The sequence below is a fragment of the Pithys albifrons genome, chromosome 15 (genome assembly GCF_047495875.1).
Source record: "Pithys albifrons albifrons isolate INPA30051 chromosome 15, PitAlb_v1, whole genome shotgun sequence".
In the NCBI taxonomy this organism is placed as follows: Eukaryota; Metazoa; Chordata; class Aves; order Passeriformes; family Thamnophilidae; genus Pithys; species Pithys albifrons.
This window is the reverse complement of record NC_092472.1, coordinates 13,529,911-13,552,230: the sequence shown is the minus strand read 5'-3', so window position 1 is coordinate 13,552,230 and position 22,320 is coordinate 13,529,911. Positions and strand designations below refer to the sequence as shown.

Sequence of the window (22,320 nt, the reverse complement as noted above, 5' to 3'; positions counted from 1 at the left end):
ACATGACTGAAAGAATTACTGTCTGCATCTTAAAAAAAATCACCTTATTTTCTTCAATTATTAAACTACTCTGCACTAAAGCACTGCAGGTCAGTAGAATTTATCTACAAGAAAAGAAGCTGCTGGTTCATAAAACTCTATTACCTTTATTTCTTCATTTCTGACATTTCTGTAAATTTTGGTTTTGTGGCAGGAGCAAAGCTGCCTTTTTGCACTGGTGCTGGAACTGGGATCTCATCTGTGGGAGCCTCTTTCCTGTGAGGCAACACCCTGCCATGAGAAAAGCCTCAGCTGTCCGGGCCCCAGAGCTGCACCCAGCCCTGCCCCAAAAACCACAGTCAGGGCTGAGAAAAACCCCATTATACTTTCATTTAATTCATGCCCACTGCCACATTGATAGCTTTTAACTGAAACAGTTGTCAAGACAAATCCTTTATTTAATAGTGATATCAACCAAAAGAAGAAAAAACACAGTTTATTGTAGTGCAGATTTTTGTACCCCAGACACACTCCTTTCAAGTCCAGTTTTCTTTAAGATGTGAAAAAAACCCTCTCTTTAGAGATCTGCTCAGTCTAACCATGAATAAGGCAAAGCTTTTTCCATATATATAAAATCAGAGGAGTATCAGCCAAAAGGTATTCTAGTAATAAAATCATTTCTCTACTGCACAAATAGAGCAGAGGAATGTTAAGCCTTCAGTATAGCTGAGATGTGCAAGACCTGCTAAAACCCAGAGGATTTTCAAAAGGGGATTTGAGCATCATTGTTCCCAATGAGCAAGTGCAGAGGCAGGTGTGACACTCAGTCACCTCTGGTTAGCTATTATGGACTTCTTGAAATTCCATTTTAGCCGTGCATTTCTGCTCTTGTGATTCCAGCAGAGGCTGCTCCCTCCCCACGGGCAGGCTCAAAAGATAGAAATTGGAAAAAGGAACAAAGCAGGGAACTTGCACAGCACAATGAAACAGATACCATATGTGGAGCAGCTTCTGACACAAATTAGGACTCCTACTAACAGAACCAAATTGCTTCCTCTCTCCCTAATATACCTTCCAAGAAGGATCACTGCATTATAGTGTTTTTACACAGAAACAGAAGAAAAGCACTATGTGAGTTTGTGAACAGTCTCTGGCTGACATGTCAAGCTGCACTGAAGGGGAATCCTCCTGCTAAATTCTCTCATTAAATTGCCCAAACACAAATCAAACCCTTTCAGCCAGTTCTCATTTATTGCTGGAAAGCCAAGTACCTGTATTCTTAGGGCCAGATCAGCATTTTCCCAGCTCGTGCTGAAGCAAGCACTCTGTGAGAGAATGAGAAACAGCACCCCGGTGAGAGTCTCTGTCCCACATCCCTGAGTCAGTACAGACATCTTCAGGAAGCCGGGGCTTCTCTTCAGCAACAACAGCTTGATAAGGAATCCTTTCTGCTCTGTTCTTTCCCAACTAGGAGCTGCAAGGTTTATAATCATAAATATTTGCCTTTTCTTGCACCTCCTATCACATATTCACTTCAACACCAACACAGAGCTATCAGGAACCTAATTATGTCTGACTTAAAAATCACACCATGATTTTTGCTAACTCTGACTAGCCAGCTGCTACTCTTTTCTCCAGCACTGGAGGAGAAGCTCTGGGCTGTGAAGACAATGAGCTTGTTAACACATACAGCAGAGAGATCTCAGCGAAAAGATAGAGACAGTCCATGAAAACAGAGAGCAATCTGCACCTTACGTCTGTCACGTTGTCCACCAGCCTGGACTATGCTAATCACATCTCTCAGTGTGCTGTAAGAGCTGTCACTGCCAGACTGCACTTAATCACCATTCTTGCTGCAGCGAACAGAGTTCATCTTTTTCCCTTTAATAAGAGCCATTACATCATTCTCCAGCATGGAAAATACGAAGTGGGAAGGTCAGAAAGTTCTTAATTAGAAGGATTTTTATTACTGTGATAGTTCCGTTCTAGCCTCAATAAGAGAGATCTGCAGTACAGGCAGCAAGAGCTGGAAGGCATCTTGGATATAGGAAGCACTGTTTGAAGCCTGTGAAAACAAAAATCAAAATACACACATGAATAATCACACTGTCAATCAGCTTTACTAACCACATACTCATTTCAAACAGCATTGATTAAAGCACAGAAGAAAAAGAAGCCTTGTGCTTGTTGGATTTTAAAGGCTTCACTCTAGAAAACAAATTAATATTAAGTTTTTAAGGGGCTTTATGCCACTAGGCAAAAAAAAGCAACCGCCTTAAAAACTGCCAAACAAGATCAAGGGCAATCCAAATGTAGGATATACTGTTTTCAGTAACAGATGAAGAGAGTTTGTTTCTAAGTGAAGCATAAGCACACTGTGACAGGAAGGAAGAACACACCAACATGGAACACCCCTTTCCTACCACACCACAGAGCTGTGCAAACATTGAGAACCAACTTACTGGCATGGAAGTGTTGGGACATTTAAATTCTAGAAATTCAGATTGCTGAATTTAATATGTGTCTTCTGACCCACGGAAACTGTCACCTGGCACCACATAAGGCTCACTCTTCACTAATAACTCATCTCTTGTGCAAATCTAGACATTTATTAAAACTTTCAAGTTATTAGACAGGTAAGCACAATTTTAGACCATGGGTTAGAGAACTTGGCATGCATAAGGATACTGATGTGGAAAGAACCAGCATATCTATTTTTAAAGCATTAGCTTAAAGTTTTAACGTTAGCACAACTGACCTCCAAAAACACTCCAGTGATTAAGGGATTAAGCACATCTGCTTTCTCTTTGACCTGCAGAGATCAGACATATATTATCCTGATTGAAAATTTGATCACATTTCTTCAAGCAAGATAAAGCTAAATCCTCAGTAAGTTTAAAACCACCACTAGACTCCCTTGACTAGAGCAAAGCTAAGCCACAAGCTCAGCTGCCTTGTAGCATGCAAATAAGAACAAAGTAACCTGCATATGCCCAACACAGGTTGTGTATGAACACACACATCACATCCTCAGACAAACTGGGGACAAGCGGAGAATTCAGAGATAATAACACTCTTCAATAACACCTGAGTGCTCTGGAAAATCCACAACAGGATCACAAACCTTATTTGTTTCTGCCTCCTTAGTATTGTCAGACCCAATCCCCACCCCTGCTCTCTGCCAGGCTGAATGCAGCAGGAGGCACTCAAAAGCTCAGCACACATTCAGCTGCCACAATTTGGGGAACACTGATCAGTTCACAGGATAAAAAAAACTCTGCATATATAAACGTGCAATGACAAAAAGCACTTCATGGCCAAGATCTCAAGGCTGTAATCAACTAACCACATCTCATCCCTATGAACTGTGGTGCAACTCTTACCCCTGCTGTCGTTAAGCATGTTGTAAACTCCTTAGAGAAAGCTGACAGTTCTTTACACAGCATGATTGTCATTCTGTGGAAGAAGAGAAGGAAAACCATGAAGTAAATACAGTTCTCAAGATGAACTTTCTTTTAGCATTCCTCTAAAACACAAATGCCTTGTTTCTATGCTTATGAAGTTAAATTAAACCAAAACTGACACAGAGCATATAAATGGTGTATGAAGATTCAGAAGTTCCCCAAATAACTTAGAGAGGGGAAATAAATAATTAAAGCTGAAGAACTCAAACAGCATTTAGAGGACAGACACATCAATTCTGGAAGGAACAGTACTAACTTGCTTTTTTTTTTACTGGCAAGTGCCATTTTCTGAATTAGAAAGTGATGCATATTTCATACCCATGCCAAGTATCTCCTGGGAAGTAATTGTACAGTCTCATGTACCTAGCATACTAAATGATTAACAAAGAGGTAATCAAGAATCCCTTTTATACAACTGCTTTGTCATGTTTTAAAAGTCTGTCTACTGACTAGCACAAGCTGAGGGCAAACAATCTTCTTGGCTACATAAAGCTTTCAAGTAGGGTTTCCTCTTTCTTATTAAGAAATGTGTTTGAGTTGGAAAGAGAAAGCTGAGTTCTGCTGGAAGACAGTGATGCCACCCGTCACAAATTCACAAATTTGAACACCTATTCAAGAGCCCTGCATTGCACAGATTTGCAAAGAGTTACTAGACAGTTTAATCAGTAAGTAATTACATGCTATACATTTACTAAGAGATGCACTCACTGTGAAAGGGACTTGGCTCTGTCTGTGGCTGTCACCTCCTGTTTATGACCATACAGAATCAAAGCTGCAGTTTTGTGAAACATTTCAATGGAGCAGGCTGTCAGTTCTGCCAGACTTCTTATGGCAAATGCATGAATATCCTACAAGAGTGAAAAAGATTCCCCATACCATTTGAAAACTTGCAGCTTTTATTATTTAAAACAAGTCAATCACACGACATACTATCACTACACTGCTCTTTCAGACCTCAGAGCCTGCAGAGAGATAGAAACCCATAAACTCTGGGAATCACAACTGTAACTCAGCAGCCAGATAAACACTGCACAGTCAGTTACTCTATTCCTTCATTACTCAAGTTACCTCTACTGATTCTTTAGAGTCCTGGTCACCATCTTTGGATTCTATTTCTTGTTTTTCTTCACTCTCTTTTTCTTGCTTAGGAAGACTACTGTTGAATTGTGCTATCCATTCATGAGCAGACGTCCTCACCTGTATGAAGATGTGCCACAGTATTTAATGACTGGAATGAGAATGAAGCCTCCCTGCACATCACAAGACATGGACTATTGGATCTCTCTACAGGAAGGAAGCAGCTACGACTCCTGAGCTTGTGGGAAGCACCAGGACAAATGACCCCAGTGCCTTCAGGACTTTATTTAGAGAGTTGGCTGCACTGATGTAGTTGAGAGCAGTTATTTCTCTACCACCAGGTGCTGGAGTTTACCAGCAAGACCAGACTATCAGAGGAGTTTTAAAAACATGTCTGCAGAATGCTGCTGCCACTTGGTGGATCTGAAGGGTAGTGAAATAAAAGCAAGAAAGGTGATTCTTCTTCATACCAACTCCTGAATGTAGTAAAACCAGGAGTTTTGTACCAAGAGGAGAGCTTCGTTCATGACTGCAGGTTATTTCACTGTGGTGGCTGAAGGCTTGCTGCTCCCTGGTTATCTTTGCCACCACTCACAACTGCCCAGCAACAGGGCAAAGACACACTGGTTGGTGTCTACTGAACCAGAGCCAAAAACATTACGGAACAGGATTTTGTTCCATGGAGTTAAAGGGAAAGGCCATCTCCTTTGCCTACCATTGCCAAAAGATCTAAACCATGGCTTGCTTCCATACATTTGGTATTTTCCCAAGCAATGCAGGACTGAGAAGCAGTTCCTGTGGGGAATCTCTCCAGCTTTCAAAAGATGGGAAATAACTCACCGTGATCACTTTGTCCGGCTTGGAAGAGATATGCAATTCTGAAAACAACTGTGTAACTTCTTTTGTGAACTCCTCATCTCCTAAAGGACAGAAAAGGTTAAAGAATCCACACAAAGGACAGATTCAGGAATAAGCAGCACTTCAATGCACAACTAGTTCTGCCCAAGTCTGTCAACTGTTTCCTTTATTTCTCTTTGAATCATCACCTCAGGCAAGAATGAATCAAAGCTAGTCTTTTCAAATACAGTTTCTAAGGTAAGTTCTGCAAAGGTGGAGACAACAGTGCCTGAAGGTTAGCTTTGGCCTTCCCAGTTCTGGTTTTGTAGCTGAGGTAAATCCATTTTTTTATTTTTTATTTTTTTACAGGCAGCCTTTCATAATGTATAATTTGCACATCACCTTGGAGAGTCTGAAATATCACTTAGAGTCTATGGTTCTCCTGTTATATATGGTGGAGCAGATGTGAGATCCATTATGTGCAAATATAAAAGATACATTAAATACTGAGCAATAGCAGTGCAGGTGTGTAAGCCCTCCCTGATGAGCATTTAGGTAAAAGCAATGCAAGAAATTTACATTTAAATCCATGAAATCCTCAAGAATCAGAACTCTTGTGTATGAAAGCACCTCTGAGTCTTTTGGTCTGTGTGCTAACTCTCATTAAAAAAAAAATAAAATAAAAAGACTTTTTGCTTTCCTACAGGTTGGACAAGTCTATTCATAGTCTTTCCCTCCTGGTCAAGGAAATCCGGCATCTCTTTGAATTTGCATCTTGGCTCAGGGTCAGTTGTATGAACTGTCCAGGAGTCTAATCCTGCTTTGGCAAATCATTCCTGCTACAGAATTACTGTACCTTTTGATACAGAATTACTGCACAGTAGCTTTCCAGAGATGAAAGGTGTTGCTACCTGCCATGACCCTGGCCACAGATGGCTTTAGGATTCAGCACCCAGCTAAAGAATAACTTAACTTTGGCATCATGCCCATTACTAGTGATCAGAGCTGGCTGGCTCTGCATTGAGAATTTCAGTGAGAACCAGCTTCTCCTACCAGAACCTGGGGCTCTCTTACCCTTCTTTTCTTCCTCTTCTTCCTCAAAGAATTCAGGTAAAGAAAATGCTTCTTTGAGTTGTTCCATTTCCTCCTTCAGTGTGTCCAACTCCTCTCCAGAGAGGGCATTTAGAACAGATTTCACCTAGTTAGGGGCAGCACAGCCAAAGAGAGAACCTTAAATCCGTCCAGTAGGACAGGAAATGCAGCACTAATTTACACTGCATGTGAAAACATGACTGATGTAAATGTGAAAATGGTATGTTCCTATAGGAAAGAGGAAAATGACCTGTTTGTGAAGCCCTGTTATGTAATAATGGATTCTTAAGGAGTTACTCAAATTTCTTTCATAAAAAAAAGTGAATGACTTCTGAAATTGCATGCTGACCTGCTCTCCTCCCTGCCTCAAGACAGACAGGACAATCTCTGCTGTGCTTACAACACCCTCCTCTTCTCCAGACCAAGGCAGAAAACAAGTGGGTGTGAGGAGAGTAACTTGTGAAAAGTTGTTGAAGACATGCAGGAGCTGAGGCTGGCTGGGTAAAGGGAATGGAATTAGGACCTGAGGACAGGATATACTGTTCCCAAGGTAAACACCAGATCCTAATGCAAGGGTCCAAGTGAAGCTGTGTAATTACCATTTTATAGCAAGTTCTGAGCACTTGATTCTACATGTATATACATATATTTCTAATCTTTTTCTTTCCCTGCTCAGCTGAGCTCAAAATAGAAAGCAAAATGCTCAAGGCCATTACCTTTGATTCACTCTCTCTGGAAAGCATCTCTAAGGCCTCCAGATGCGAAAGACCCTGAAACTCATCAAACAGTAACCCATAATGGGCTTTCTTCTCCGTAGCCATGGTAACCTCGGTAGCTGTCTGCTGCTCTTCTTTCTCCTTTGCCTCTCGTAAGACCTGAAAAAGAAAAGCAGAGGCCTCGTGACAGTGCCAGAAGATACGGAACACAGGAGGAAAAGGCTTTTAGTCCAATAGTAAAAATGGTTGCTTAATGACAGGACCACAAAAGAAAGGAGAAGAAATAAGAGAAACCAACGCGATGCTGATAAGGAACTGTACCTGAGATAATGTAGAGCTTCTGTTTATTAGGCCTTTTGTTTTTTTGAATCCAGGGTCTCCCTCAGCTATTACATCCATTGTCTTTTTCCCAATGAATTCCAAGGCATCCAGACCTCCACTAATAACAGTTTTCCCCTAGGAATCAGATTTGCATAAATACAGCACATAAAACTTGCAGAAGACTGTACAAGGGAAGAAATTGAACTGGGGCATTTATTTCAGCAATGTGACGCTGGACACTCACATAAAAGCCAAATTGGTCCTTGTCACCCTAAAATTCAACCTTAACCATCACAAAGAGAGCAGAAGGACATGGATAGAGCCACAACACATTATCATCTAGAAGTTTATTACAGTTCCCAGACAGCTGCAGCAATCTGATGGGAAATACATTCTTAGTTTGTGAACAGGCTGGTTCTCAGCACATTAAAGTATTTAGTTCTCATCCTTCCAGTGAGAAAACACTAGACCTGCAGATTTTGGTTGCTAACTTTTGTTCAAGCTTTAAAAGCAGAAGCAAGCTTTCCATCTGCAGCTCTTTTAGATTCACGGGCAAATTGACAAGACAGCAGATCACAAAAGCAGTTTCTAAGGGTAATGGCTTCCTTTGAAGTACATTTCTCATGGTCACAGGAGCAAGCTGATTTCCAAGCAAATTGGGGTAGTTTCACAGAGGTTTTTGAAGAGGAGAATGGATTTCATCTCTAGACAGTTCTGTGGAAATCAGTGGAGCTATTCCAGGAATGAGTCTGACCCTGCATTTACCTGTATACTCCAAAGGGAGCGAGCAGAGATGACAGAGTCCAGAGGTGACACACACAGAAACACACACTGCACAGCACACTGTTAGTTTTTGTTGTTTTGTATCAACATTTAATACAGAACTATCAAAATTCAAGACATCTTACACATTAGATGCCAGTTAGAAGCAAGGTGCAGGATAAAGGTTGTCTGAAGGCTGGAATGCTTTCCTACCATTCATTCCTCAAGTATCAAAATCAAGTTTCCTCTCACAATGTTTCTGATGAAAGGCCAAAGCCCCAAGGCTCTCTTAAACCCATTTTCTCCCGCATTCCCAACTCACTTACTGTGCTTTGGACAGCAGTAGAGATGGTTGACAAAACTTCAAGAGCCCCAGCAATAGGAAAGGAGCTGCCATCATCAGCTGCACCAGGATTCTCACTCCCTGCATTAGAAGGCAGAAAATTAGCTGCCTCACTTCCAAAAAAAGATCCTGTCAGCTGCACAGTGGAGAAAATCAACAGACATTAGCCAGGAGCAGGTCTGCAACTGAGATTATTTTCCTACCTTCTTTTCAGAGCTAGCAGAACTAAGTAATGAAGTATTATTTTAATTCTTTTTATTATTGATCTCAATATGCAAGATGCAAAGTGAGGTGGTGTTATCTTGGGGCTGATTCTGTTATGAAAAATATTTCAGGGAGGTTCTTATGCAGTAAAAACTGACCTCTTGTGGCATCTCCAGATTCTGAAGAGATTTCAGTAGGACTGGGGATCCCAAGAGTTGTTTCTGCTTTTTCTATGACATTTGAAATACCTTGACCTAGAGAAGATAGAAATCAGAACAGAAACAGGATTAGAGCTGCATATTCTTTTTTGTTATTCTGGATTCCTCATGTTCAAAACAGTTTACTCAGTACTAAAACCTCTCCTATCCATCTTGACTACCAATGTAATGAACCAAGATTTCACCTCAGCTTTTAAATCAAGTTGTAAATACCAGCTGAACACCAGTTTAAAATACCAGGTGAAAATTACACAAATGCCTTAAAAACTTGAAAGTAATTTTGGCTGTGCAGATCTCCTTAATCTCACCGAACCTTTTGGTACAAGCCTTCCCCATTACTCGAACAATTCTCTTGACATTTTTCCAATAATGGCTGCTATAACTGAAATCCCATTCTCTGGAAACAAGTTCTAAAGCACTAGCTTTGGACATAAAACATGATTAAAATATTTATCAAATACCAGAATGAGCCTTACCTACAGTAGCTACAGTAGCAGATGCAGTTGACAGAAGAGATTTCCCCCAGCTTCCCCAGTAGCCCCACCCTGTCTGAACTGCAGGAGAATCTGAGACCTTTAATGAAGAAAAACAGAAGAGTGATGCAGGTATTATGGTGAGGAGAGGAACAGAAGCAGTCTGTGACATGTGACTTTTGTGCAGCTTTTTCTTTCAGAGAAAAAGCAAATCTGAATTTTCAGAGAGGAGTGGGGCTTATGCTCAGAATTCTCCTGGTCTTCAAGACATAAAATATGAAGTCACATTATTCTGGCCAAGCACAGAACATACCTTGATGGTTTCAGCTGTGGGCTTTTCTGTGGCAGCAGACTGGCTTGGGGGTTTGGGTTCAGGTCTTTTCCGAGTCACAGGCACAGTCTCAAGCTCTTTCTCTTCATTGCTCTCAGAGCAGCCAAGTTCCTCTGATTTCTGTTCATTTTCTTCCTTGTAAGAGGTTTCTTCTTTCAGATTTTCACCACTGTCTTTCTCAGACATGACTATGAATATCCATAGGAAGAAAAGCAGATAAAATAATCACTCCCTTGTACACTTTGACACTAGTTCAACAGCACCACGTTTGTGTTTTAAATAATTAAGCACAAAAATGTTGCCACACACCCATATGCACAGATTATGTTTTTAAGCAAGTGTGCAGACCAAAGTATGTCTGACTAGAAGAAATGTCATACTTGGAAGTTTAAAGTCCCATAGGAACACGTGGCTTTATCTGAACTGCCACACCCTCTCTGCAGGAAAAAAAACAACAGGTTGCTGACTGAGAAACAAATGAAAGTTCGAAAGGTCCTCCGATAATTAAATCCGTAACTTGGTGCACCAAAATAAAAACAAAACCAAATTATTTGGGATGGCTGCTTTGAGGAGTGTAGGATACAAATGGAGACAGCTGTCAGAGCTGAGCAAGTAGGGAGGCAGTGACCGGGTCACCACTGTATTTGGGGCTGAGCACTAACACCCTCAGAACCTGAACTGCACTCCAGCTGCCACGGCAGCCGCCCTGACATCACACATCGGGCATGGGGAGGCCACGACAGCGGGGCTGCCACGCTGCTCCCGGGCCGACCTGTGTCTGCTCTGGGCCTCTCTGGCAGCCCCTGGTGAAGTGAACCGCAGGCAGGGCCGGGCCGAGCTCCGCAGAGCCCCCCCCGGAACCCACTGACGCAATCCGGGCTCCAAGGGGAGGGAAGGGATGGGACAGCTCTGCGGGCCGGGCAGCTCTGGGGGCGGGCAGGGACCCCACGGCCCCTCTGCCCACGGCCCTCCACCACCGACACCGGGGCCGGCTCACCCCACGGCCCCCGGCTCACCCCACGGCCCCCAGGTCACTCCACGGCCCCCAGGCCACCCCACCAGCACTGTCCCCACCCGGGGCAGCCCCTTCGCCCCCCAGCCCTGAGGGCCTCCCTGTGCTCCCCTCCAAGGCCCCATGTCCCTCATAAGGGGCTGGACCCCCTCGGCAGCCCCAAGTGGCGCTCCCGCCCCACACAGGGACACCCCCAGGTGTCCCCAGCCCCCGACGGTGCCGCCTGCCCCACAGGGGACCCTCAAGTGCCCCCGAGCCCCCCCAGCCGCCCCTCACCCCCGGCGGCTGCGGGCGGACCGAGACCAGCGAGGCGGGCGCGGAGCGGCCCCGGCGCTGCCCCGGAAGCGGCTCCTGAGCCGGGAAGCGCGTCCGGGCGGCGGGGCCGGCGGTGGCGGAGCTGGGGCCGGGCCGGGCACCCTCGTCCCGGTGAGAGCGGCGGGGCCGCCGGGGCTCGCCTGGCTGGGTCGGGGGAGGTGGCGGGTCCGGGTCCCGCCGTGTTGTTTTGGTGTGGGAATGGGGGCGGGTGTGGAGGGCAGCGAAGATGGTGAAGAGCCTCGAGGGGAGGCCACAAGAGGAGCGGCTGAAGGCGCTTGGTGTGTGTCCAGCCTGGAGAAGAGGAGACAGAGGGGAGACCACACTGCAGTCACAGCTTCCCCGGGAAGGACGGGCACTGAGTTCTGCTCTGTGGGGACCAGCGACAGGGCCCAGGGAATGGCTTGGAGCTGTGTCAGGGCAGGGTTAGGTTGGATCTCAGGAAAAGGCTGTTCCCCCAGAGAGTGGTGGCACTGAACAGGCTCCCCAGGGCAGTGGGCACAGAGCTCAGAGAGTGTTTGAACAACAGGACAGGGACAGGGTGGGATTGCTGGGCTGTCTGTGCAGGGCTAGGAATTGGACACGATGATCCTTGAGGGTCAGTTCAGCTCAGGATATTCTGTATTTATGGAGTGTCGTCGTGCCAATGTGACGTCAGACTGTGACGTCAGACTGTGTGACGTCAGACCGTGTGACGTGTACAGGTGCCCTCTGCTGCAGTGTGGGTGGGTGTCGCGTGTCCTGATGCCTCCAGCAGGAGCAGGGATTTTCTAGAAGCAAACTCGGGAATGTGCAGGGCCAGGCTGTGGGGACAGGGTTTCTGGGTCTGGGGAACTTTGTGCCTGATCGTTTTTAGCTGACAGCACAGAAAAGCCTGTTTTGGTGCACAGCCAGTGCCTCGTCCATGGGGAGTTACCCCCGTGACAGGGTCAGGCAGCCAAGGGATGCACACAGGAAAACACCACATCCATCAGGTAGGCAAGAGATGGATGCAGGAAAACACCACATCCAATAGGACAAGGGGGCCCGGGGGCTCAAGCTCTGCCAGGGGAAAATTTAAGTTGAATATCAGAAAAAAATTCTTTCCAGAGAGAGTGATCAGGTATTGGAATGGCCTGCCCAGAGAGGGGGTGGATTCACCATCCCTGGAGGTTTTTCAGCTGAGATTGGCCATGGCACTGAGTGCCATGATCTGGTAAAGGGACTGGAGTTGGACCAAGAGATGGACTTGGTGAACTCGGAGGTCTTTTCCAACCCAATTGATTCTATGATTCTGTGATCCCATCAGGGGAGCCTCAGATAGTGAGGCCAGCGCTGCTCTCCTGTGGATTTGGTCTTCAGGTTCTGGTTTTTGGGCTGTGGGTGCTGCTGCTCCCTGAAGAGCCTTGGCTGGCGCCAGCAGAAGGTGAACCCTCCCTGTCGCCTCTTCTGCACTGGGAGCACCTGGAATGGCTTTTGTCAAGACCATGCTGTCTACTTTCATAAACTTCTCAGGAGTTATTATGTGCAGGGCTCTGCCAAATGCATTCCCTGGTCTGACAGAGGGTCAGAGGGGGCCTTGCAAATGGTATTTCTGCAAGACATCACGCTGCGAGCAGGAAGCTGCTCCGTGCTAGGGTGATCCATTTGGATCTGTCTGTGTGCACTATTACCAATTAGTGTGCTGGAAATGCCAAAACCCGTTTCCACATTGTGTGCCAGAAGTGTCAGTCAGTCAGAACAGCCTGTGCTCTGTCAGGTGTGTCTCCATTTACTGCCTCACATTACTCCAGGTATGAAATGATGTTATAAGTAGTGAATGTAGAGCCATATAACTCTCAACCTCTTGGGCCCCAATTTTGCAGTGCCATATAAATGTGTGTAATTTTAAGTGCTATCAGTACTTCCACTGACCTCAGTGGGACTACTTAGAGTGCTCTCAGTTAAACACGAATACACTTCTTCAGGGTGAGAGCCAAGGATGACTCATACAAGCACATGCATCACAGATTTTTATCTTTCCTCTGCTATTTGTTGTCACAACTTATGGTTTAATAAAGGTTAAATATGTTGAGCTCAGCTTCAGGTTCAGTTGTAAAATAGCCAGTTTCTATCCTGCACGTTTCATCTTGCTTGAGCTTAACACTTTCTTGAGGAATTTTGATGTTGGCATTGATCATGCTCTATCCTTTTTGGGTCCTTTATCAGCTCCAGCAGCTGTTTTGCATAAGTGCAATGGTGGAAGAATATGGGTTTTGCAAATCATTTTATTGTTCCCAGCACTCGGCAGTGAGAGATCATTGTCTGCTTAGCAATAATGGCTTTTCCAAAAGACAAACAATTTCTAATAAATCAGACCTCGAAGAATTTAATAGTAAAATTAAATGACCCATCACCAATGGTTTATACATTATGCAGGCTCAGTGCAAGTATAGTGGAGAGCATATGCAATTACTGAAGATAATTATTCTTATGAGGGAAAATGTTGCTGAGTATTTCTTGTGTTAAATAATTGAGTGAGATTCCTAATGTCATTTCAGGAGGAGCATCACAGACACTTGGAAATCTAACAATTTAAATTTAATAATTTAAAATTACAATAGCACAGGCAAAGTGCAGGAGGCACTGGAATTACTCTCTAATAAATCTAAAGCATCCGTTGGGAGGTTATTGTTCTAGAAGACTGTAAGTTATTGTCTGTGATTCAAGACTGAAGATGAGGGTTTGTCTTTCCTGCAAAGTTGTAGCTGCATCAGGTGCTGTGAAGTCAGGTCTGCAAAAGCCATGAAGTGCAGTGGCATTTTGAGCTGAAGGCAGCTGGGTTGCAGGGTGATGTCAGCCAGAGATCTGGGACTGCAGCATCTCACTGGCCACCACAAACTGTGACAGACTCTCAAACAGCAGCTCCAGCAACTCAAATGTCAGTGGTCCACAAACTACTCACAGTCCACAGCCTGCCTGTCAGGAACCTGCACAGGGTCACCAAAGGAAGCAGGTTGGTTGTCAGCAGCTTTCTGAAAGCTCTGAAACACTCTGAAAATCCTGGGGGTGTAAAAAAGGAAGGTTAAAACCACTCCATCAAACGGAATAATAGTTGTTGATCAACAGCAACCTTAGTATTGGGTTCTTTTCAGACTTGTGCCATTGCTGTGGATGAGATGCTCTTCTGTGGAGGCAGCAGGACTCAGTAAATGCTTTTCCTAAAGTGTGAAAAATAGGAATGAAAGAGCCCTTGGTACTGTTTTTAACTGTTTAGCTGTGGGAAAGGAGCTTCTTCAGCACAATGGTATAATTGAGTACTCAGTGCTGGTCTCATCTTAAGTGAAAGGACAAGAGGCATGATAGAAAACAGAGTGCAGCCAATGATTAAAAAAAATGGGCAGATGAAGGGATTTCTGTTTACAGAGAAACAAGTAGGGAGCCTGTTTTCCAGTTTCTCTTGCAGGATTCACTGGGTGAGTTGGTTAGTCAAGCTTGAAGGAGAGTTGGACACAGCTGTCCTCTTTGCCTTCTTTGTTAAACTGGTTTTGGCAATAGCTGCAACAGAATTCTTGGGTCAGATAACATGTTTCTCATCAGATGTCAAGTCTGGAGTCTGGTTTGACCTTCGACAAATTAACTTTAACTGAAAAAATTCCTAGTCTGGATAGCATCTTATCAGCAGAATTTCCCCTTCTTCAGTGTACCTAAATTCTCTGAGGAAAGACAATTAGTACAAATCACCTGGCTTTATGTATATTGCATTATTTTTCATAAGTGCTTTAGGTAGCAATTCTGGAAGGATGAGAAGTGTCTGCATTATTTATTAAGAAAATGTGTTCATTTGTATTGTGCTATTTATAAAATTCAGTTCTACCAGCATCTGTTACTGGGAGAGGAAAGGATGATAAATCTGAGTCACACAGTCAATGGTAGTGAGATACTCTTTGGGATAACATTTGGGCTTGTGGCTTCTGTTCTTCGTAAATCCTTTTTGGAGCTCTGGAGCAGTTTAGACGGAATTATAACTTCAGGGAACACATATTGGATTAGAAGCTGCCAGAAAAATTGATTACAGATTTTCTCTTATCAGTGTCATCTTGGTTTGTTACAAGTTGGTTTTATTTTGTCTTGTAAAAAAGGAAAATCCTTGTTTGCAAAAGACATAAAATTAAAGGCTGTGTCCTAATGTTTTGAAATATCTTATGTGCACATTAATTTGAAGAGAATCTGTCCCTAGACAAAACCATTTTTCAATTTTTTTCAATTTTTCAAGTTTGGGTAGAGAAGACAATGAACAAGATAAAACTGCTGAGACATAGCAACATGAAGTAAAAGATTTTCAACAGGACCTCTTAGAAAATGCAGCAGCAGCAGGAGGGATTGCAAAAAGGGAAGTGTGTTTGGACATCAGTGTCCTGATGTGCAGACTTCCTCTCTGTAGTTTTAAATAGCTGCCAAGAGTTTTCCCAAGGAATTATAAGCATAACTGTAATAGTTAGACATCTAACACTGAATGTGCCCCTAAAATCGAGGAAGTAGATGTATAAATGCTAAAAATCAGATGTGCTTTGGGTTTTTTCTGGATTATAAATGAAAGACTGGCTTTAGAAAACCAGGGCTTAGAAGCACTTTGATATTGGTGTGGAGGGAGGCAGAAATTACATCCTCTTTCTCACTTTTCTTCCTCTATTAAGAAAGCGCTTTTTCTCTTAACAAATGCAGGATCCACTTCTAAAGATAATTATGCATTTAGAGTAGTCTGAACAATTTGTTCTTTTTTTAAAACCTTTTTCCTCTTAATGATTATTGTTCCTGAGGTTATTTATTTGGTTAGGAAGATGAACATTTAGTGAACTGGAGGTTGTGCTAATGCCTTCTTACCCTCGTTTTATTACTGTGTTCTGAGCAGAGCTCTGGTTTGGAACCTCTCAGCTGACAGTTTGTATTATGCTAATCGAAATCTGTTTACTGGAAATGAAATTTGAATATGCTGGAACCTCGCTGTCATTAATAAACTTAATGATTTTTTTCTTTCAGTCGGACTTCCAGTTTCCATTTCAAATATTGATGGTCTTGAAAGCACGTCTGGATCTAAGACATTTTCCATCACAGAACAAATCAAGAGCCTCCTCTCCTGTCTCAGAGCAATACAGACAGCTTAATATCATATGACCTCATTTCTCCAAATTAAATGAAAAAAGAATTTTCACTCGCTTTCCATGAAGCTCAGCTATTGCCTGTTAATTTTGACTGTTAGTGCTGATCTTTCAGTTGGATTCACGGTGGAAAATGTAGCTTTTAACAGGACAGTTTCTTTGGGGTCTTTCAATGCATCACTTCATGCAGTGTCTCAAGCTTTAATAACTTCTCCAGCACACCATGATATCATAGCCAAAGAAGGGACCAGTATTTTAGTTGAATGTAAACTGAACACCAGCCAGTATGAACACATCCTTTGGTATAACTCCAGAGGACACCTCCTTGAACAGAAAGATGGTGAGTTTTCCTGCTGTTTTCTATCCTTCGGTATTCCCCTTTTATACAGTATCTGAAAACTCTGGGACTTCTTTTTAATTTTTGCTTCCTATCCTCCCATTTCTACAGTTGGGAGATACAGAGAAAGCAAAACAAAACTCTTTGCCCTCTGACATGTGGCTTGTGAATTTTACCTGATTCTGTCCCAGCCCATCCATCCTTCTTTGGTGCTCCACAGAATCGTGTTGTTCATGAGACATCACAGTATCCAATACACAAGAAATGGGTCTGCATCTTACCAGGCACTGACTGATGGGTTTTTTTATTATTGCTCTGGTTTGGATTACATTTTTCCAAACACATGAATTAAACACAGTTGTCCACAACTTGTGACCTTTTCCAGCTGGCAGTCAATGCTTTAATTTTGTTCCAGGATATTTTAAAGCATAGTAACTTAGTGCATTTATTTTCTGGTTTATGCTTTAGTGAGACTGTGGAAAGTAACATAATATGTAAAGGGCAACAGTGCTATTTAACCCTTTTGTAGTGAAGGGGAATATATTTTAATAGCTATTGGCTCTTAGAGTTATGTCACTGCAATTTTTAAGTTAAAAAAAGTTTTAGAGATGTATGTGTTTTTCTCTATTAGTATTAATGAAAATCATCTAACTATTTGATAGGATCTCATCAGAGGCCATCTTTCTGCCTTAAGGATTTGGTAACCTTTTTGTAGTTATAATGCCATCTGGAGATTAGTTCCAAGTAGAGTAATTAGAAGAATGAGTTATGAAAACAGTTATCCCCCTCAGTTATAAATGCACAGCAAATGCTTTATAAAGCTTCTTGTATCGATTTCTTTTTACTTGGGTTTTGTATGTCAGCACTGCATGCTCAGCAGAAAACCATGTCTTGAGAAAATCCTGGGTTGTTTTGCCAGCAGAGCCATTTGCAGACTGATCTTTTTCATGGGTCAGTTGACTTTTGATTCTGAATGTATGGAAAATTAGACTTTATGGAGGACAGATTTTTAACATAGTGTTACACAGGGGATGAGAAGCCCAAGTTAAGAATTAGTATCCCTGTCAGAAAGAGCTGGCAGTCCAGAAGCACACTAGAAAATGCAGATGAGGGAAGGGAGTAAAACCAGTGTAGCAAGCATGCAGAATAATTTGCCATTAAGCAGTAGGATTGGTAAATGGGTTGTGGCTTTTTGTATCACAGGCATGAAAAGGACAGTTCAGTCCTTGGTGTGCTGCTGGTACACTATAAGTACTCTGCTTCCTGCCAAGCTTTGGCTCCTGTTGGTGGATCAAACAGCACATGTCTAGCTTATCCACTGATTTTTGTTTCATGAGCTTGGTTGATTTCTTTCCAATCTCCAGGTGACCGGTGGAGGATTGCTGATAATTCCCTCAACATCACAAAGGTCACCTTTGCTGACCGGGGACGATACACGTGTGCAGGCATTCACCGAAATGAGACCTTGTATTACACAGTCACCCTGAGGGTCACCTTCACCTCAGGAGATATGAGTGTCTACTACATGATTGTGTGCCTCGTTGCCTTTGCCATCACCCTCATTTTGAACATAACCCGTCTCTGCATGATGAGCAGCCACCTCCGCAAAACAGAGAAGGCCATCAATGAGTTCTTCAGGACGGAAGGGGCTGAGAAGCTTCAGAAGGCATTTGAGATAGCCAAACGTATCCCTATCATCACATCTGCCAAAACACTGGAGCTGGCCAAAGTCACTCAGTTTAAGACCATGGAGTTTGCTCGGTACATTGAAGAGCTTGCCAGAAGCATTCCCCTTCCACCTCTGATCCTGAACTGCAGGGCCTTCATGGAGGAGATCTTCGAGGCTGTGCGAGTTGATGATCCCGATGAAGTTGGCAAGGAGGACAAGCAGTCCCAAGGCTGCGGTGCCCAAGCTGCGATATTCCCCATCAACCCGGAGATGAAGCGCAGCGATTCTCCAGCCGGGGATTCCGACGACGGGTCCATGAGCGAGCAGGGCCAGGAGATTGCCGTGCAGGTGTCCATCCACCCGCAGTCCGAGGTGCAGAGCATCGACACGGTGTCCCATGACAGCTGCCAGTTTGTGCCTTCTGAGGAAGGCACCTGCTGAGTCCAGCAATCCACAGTGGTGCAGGAAGCTCGGCTGAGCCATGGATGCTGTGAGGAGGGGTCTGCAAACAAGCTGCCTCAGTCCCATGTGCTCCACAGTTGTCCACACTGCAAGGTGCCAGAGCTAGTTCTGAAATCTGTATTTTCTGTCAGTGTTGATCTAACGACTTAAGTCTATTAAAAAAGGCCACTTGGAATGTTGTGCAGGGGCTTTTCTTTTTAAAGCAAGCTTGCTGTACTTAAAACAGTTACAAAACAGGAATTCTTTGTCCTTGGCTCCTTGGTAGCTTCTGATACTTCTGATCTGTGTTAGAAGTGGCCAAGCTGAGCAGCACAACTTGCAATAAGGTCTTTTCCTTTGTGAACTCTTTCTTTCTTCACAAAGTTGAACTGAAATTCCTTTGAGTCAGTGTTGTTGTTCTGATGCATTGAGTTGTGTGCTCTTTTTGAGTTGCCTCTTAGTGTGTGCAGCCCATCAGAACCTTGGTGAGCTTGAACAAATCTGTTTTGTGTCGCGTGCTTCCTATGTTGCTATCAAAATGTACTGTACTTAGGAATAAGTACCAGGACCTGCTGCTGGATTAAACAAATTGCTGTAGTTTCAAAGCAGCTTAGAGAACAACCAGGGAGTCTCAGCTTTCCATGCATCTGCAGGAAACTTGTGCATACTCCAGAAACTTGTTGCTTAAACTTGGTGCTGATTGCCAAAGCGCCTTACCCTGGTCCAGTCACACCAAAAGGAGCATTAACAGCACTGCCAGCACTGTCTGGCTTTTGACTTTGCTGATTTCACTCACTATAGAAAATCCAAAGTTTTATATTGTATTTGACATTATTGTGAGAATAGAATGACAGTAATCGCATAGTGGCATAACTAATAAATGAATTCATCTACAGAGAGGTGTATCATGCACTTCTTTCAGAACAGCATTATAATAAAGCAGGTGAAAAGTAGTTACCCTTGCGCTGTTCTGGCTGGTACTGTCAGAGGGCAGGGGCAGAGAGAGAGGTTGGTGGAAGGGCTGGCTGAGCTGTTTGCCAGCCACTGTTTACAGGAGTGGAGTTTACAGTATGGAGCCCAGCCTTGTCCACTGAGGAGGGTGGCAGAAGGGAGAGGTGCAGGTGCTGACATACACACAAGTACTTCACCAAGGATGTCCTGCAGGGCTTCCTCAGCTGTAGAAATCCAGGCTCCAGGAATCAGAGTGCAGACAAGAGTCTAGTTTCTTCTTTCACTCTTTGGTGCTGATTTTTTTTCTCCTTAACATTTGTAAGTTTTATCCCTTCAATAGCATTTTCTATCCTGTTGAGATTTAGTAGATGTAAAGCTTGTAAGCACTCCACAAATTAATTTCTTACAACTACTGGAAGCATATTGCCATATAATTTTAACAACTTGGCAACAGGAGCGCCATTTAATTTCCCACAACTCTTTTTTCTTTCCTTATTATTACAGAAATGTCAGTTGAACAAGTGATTCTGGAAGGCTGCTCAGGATTCTTAAGAGAATTTGACATTAGATTTACATGAGTAGAGGTAGAAAACAAGCAAGCACAGTGGTAATAATGGGGCGGGGCCATCTGTGGTAATTCGTGCTCTGAAGGAATTATAGTTATCGTATCATATCAGAAAAGGGGAAATTACAGCATCTATTACCATTTTAAACTATCTTCTGGGAAAATTCCTGCAGTCAGCCACCAGTAAATGCACCCTAGTTGCCTTTGGCCTGTTGGGCTAGAGTGGTGTTTTTCAGGAAGGAAGGAAATTGGTAGCCTTGGTTATAGTAGCATTCCCACCAGCTTGGTGCCGTTTCCCAAGATTGTAGCAAACTTTATCTGCTTCAGGGAAATAAACCCCTCTGTAGACACTTAGTGTAGCTACTGCCCTCAACAGTAACTTCTTTTTGGATTCCATAGTTTGATGGCACTTTATGTCCAGGTGAAAAGTTTGTATAGTTTTGTGTAACCTGTCTGATTTCTTTTAAGTTCTTTGAGGTGATCAGTGTTAAAAAGTACTCTGTGGATAAATACTTGGTTCTCTCAGAAGCCCGGCTAAGACACTACTGGCTTCACTTCTGTGCTCCAATGAGTTCTGCAGGTTTGTTGCACATGTGTGGGTGCAGATTTGTAGGTTTGCACCCTTCAGGATGTCCCAGTCAAAAGAGCTGAAGGCTACAAGAGAATGATTTGATTTGGTCTCCTTTGTGCCACAGTCCATCAGAACTGTACCTGCACCTGCTGTATTTCCTTGCTTCTTTCCTTGCTGCTCTCCTTGCTTCTGTGAAACTGTTGCATGATATGCAGCAGCAGCACGTTGGTTATTTAGCCCCAAACTACACACACAGTGAGGCCAGTACAAAACCTAGGCTTCCATTTAATAGCTTCCTAAGAAGCAGTTATGATCGACAGATGTCTCATCAGAAGTGGCAGCTGAATGATGCTGGAGGTGTGTCAGATGAGTGTCAGGAGAGCAGCTTCTACATTCATTTGATCTGTTCTTTGATTTTAATACTTTACATGGCTCTGAGTTCTTACTAAGCACAGTTAGCTGGTGTCTTCATGTGACATGTTGCTGATGGAGAGGAATAAAAATCCATAAAGGTCCTCAGACATGCAGTTGCAGTGTCAATTGCTGGATAGCAAAGCCAATTTTTCCTGAGTTATTATGGTATTTTGTTGATTAAATTAACTTCATTCCTGTGAAGGAGGTTGTTTTGTAAAGACTTCAGTGTATCAGGAATACTTACTGAATGTAGGAACTGATCCTACTCCCACTGAATTCAATTAGAGCAGATTTGGAGCTCTGGTGTATTTTACAGGATTTTTATGCATCTGAAAGCAAGGACGATGGTGATGTTACACAGTAAAAGTGATTTCCAGAGAATGAAATTTGACACTGGTTTCCAAACAACTTGTGAACTATTCTTGTTATTCTGAGAGTACATACGTGCACTTAAATTTCTTTGATTAATCTAATTGAACATTAATGTTGAAAGTGTTTCTCAACTTTTTGTAGGACAAGGAAAGTCTAGTGTGGTTTCCTTGCTTTAAGCTAAAGTCTTTGACAATCACAAGACTATTTTTTCTCGTCTTTGTGACTTTTATTTTAAATAACGGAAAATCTACTTGTTATCCAAGAGTACCTACAACTAACTTTGTAGTGATTATTTATATTACCTGGATTGTAATGTAACTGTTTAATGTAACCACGTAGGATTTCATACTTTCATAAAATGAATTGGTAGATTTGCAAAATAAATTAAAAAGGAAAACCTTGTTTTGGTGGAGTTTTCTGTTTTACAAGTAAGGAGTGATGCCTCTCCATGGTTTAAGTAGCAGCTGCATTGAGCTCAGCAGAATGTTGGTTAGTCCTGACAACCTGACAAAGGTTGGTGAGATATTCAGTCATCTGTTGAACCATCCTGCCATGACATCTTTGCATCTGTAAATTTTTTTTTATGTCTCAAACCCTCAACATCTGTAATAATTGTTCCCAGCTGCCTAAACAAACAGTTATAGACCTGAAATGGTTTCTGGAAGGTCTGTGTGTTCTTGATTTCACATTGTGAAGTGCAGTGACCTTCAGCCACAAACCTCTATTGTCTGTTCTTACCTTT

The 22,320-nt window shown here is 43.1% G+C and overlaps 2 protein-coding genes across 2 annotated transcripts; one reads left to right on the top strand and one right to left on the bottom strand.

Moving 5' to 3' along the window:
* Positions 1-459: 459 nt before the first annotated feature.
* Positions 460-11,175, bottom strand: FAM114A2 (family with sequence similarity 114 member A2). The gene is made up of 14 exons (XM_071569849.1): positions 11,106-11,175; positions 9,800-10,005; positions 9,490-9,586; positions 8,954-9,049; positions 8,575-8,672; positions 7,487-7,621; positions 7,166-7,324; positions 6,432-6,555; positions 5,361-5,440; positions 4,512-4,640; positions 4,152-4,291; positions 3,363-3,435; positions 2,738-2,791; positions 460-2,044 (listed from the first exon to the last, which is right to left on the bottom strand). The coding sequence occupies exons 2-14, from the start codon at positions 10,001-10,003 to the stop codon at positions 1,946-1,948; spliced, it is 1,488 nt and encodes a 495-aa protein (XP_071425950.1). The 5' UTR covers positions 10,004-10,005; positions 11,106-11,175; the 3' UTR covers positions 460-1,945.
* Positions 11,176-11,187: 12 nt separating this feature from the next.
* On the top strand, positions 11,188-21,979 carry MFAP3 (microfibril associated protein 3). Its single transcript, XM_071569847.1, has 3 exons — positions 11,188-11,255; positions 16,140-16,598; positions 17,960-21,979. Exons 2-3 carry the CDS (start codon positions 16,322-16,324, stop codon positions 18,703-18,705), a joined length of 1,023 nt encoding a protein of 340 aa, XP_071425948.1. The 5' UTR covers positions 11,188-11,255; positions 16,140-16,321; the 3' UTR covers positions 18,706-21,979.
* Positions 21,980-22,320: the final 341 nt, after the last annotated feature.

Excerpts from the sequence above, each read along its gene's own strand:
- FAM114A2 (XM_071569849.1), bottom strand. The coding sequence starts at position 10,003 with ATGTCTGAGAAAGACAGTGGTGAAAATCTGAAAGAAGAAACCTCTTAC. Across the intron at positions 5,441-6,431 it reads AGAAGAGGAAGAAAAGAAGG|GAGATGAGGAGTTCACAAAA; the intron begins GTAAGAGAGCCC and ends TCTGTCCTTTAG. Across the intron at positions 4,641-5,360 it reads AGCCGGACAAAGTGATCACG|GTGAGGACGTCTGCTCATGA; the intron begins GTGAGTTATTTC and ends ATCTTCATACAG.
- MFAP3 (XM_071569847.1), top strand. The coding sequence starts at position 16,322 with ATGAAGCTCAGCTATTGCCTGTTAATTTTGACTGTTAGTGCTGATCTT. Across the intron at positions 16,599-17,959 it reads CCTCCTTGAACAGAAAGATG|GTGACCGGTGGAGGATTGCT; the intron begins GTGAGTTTTCCT and ends TCCAATCTCCAG.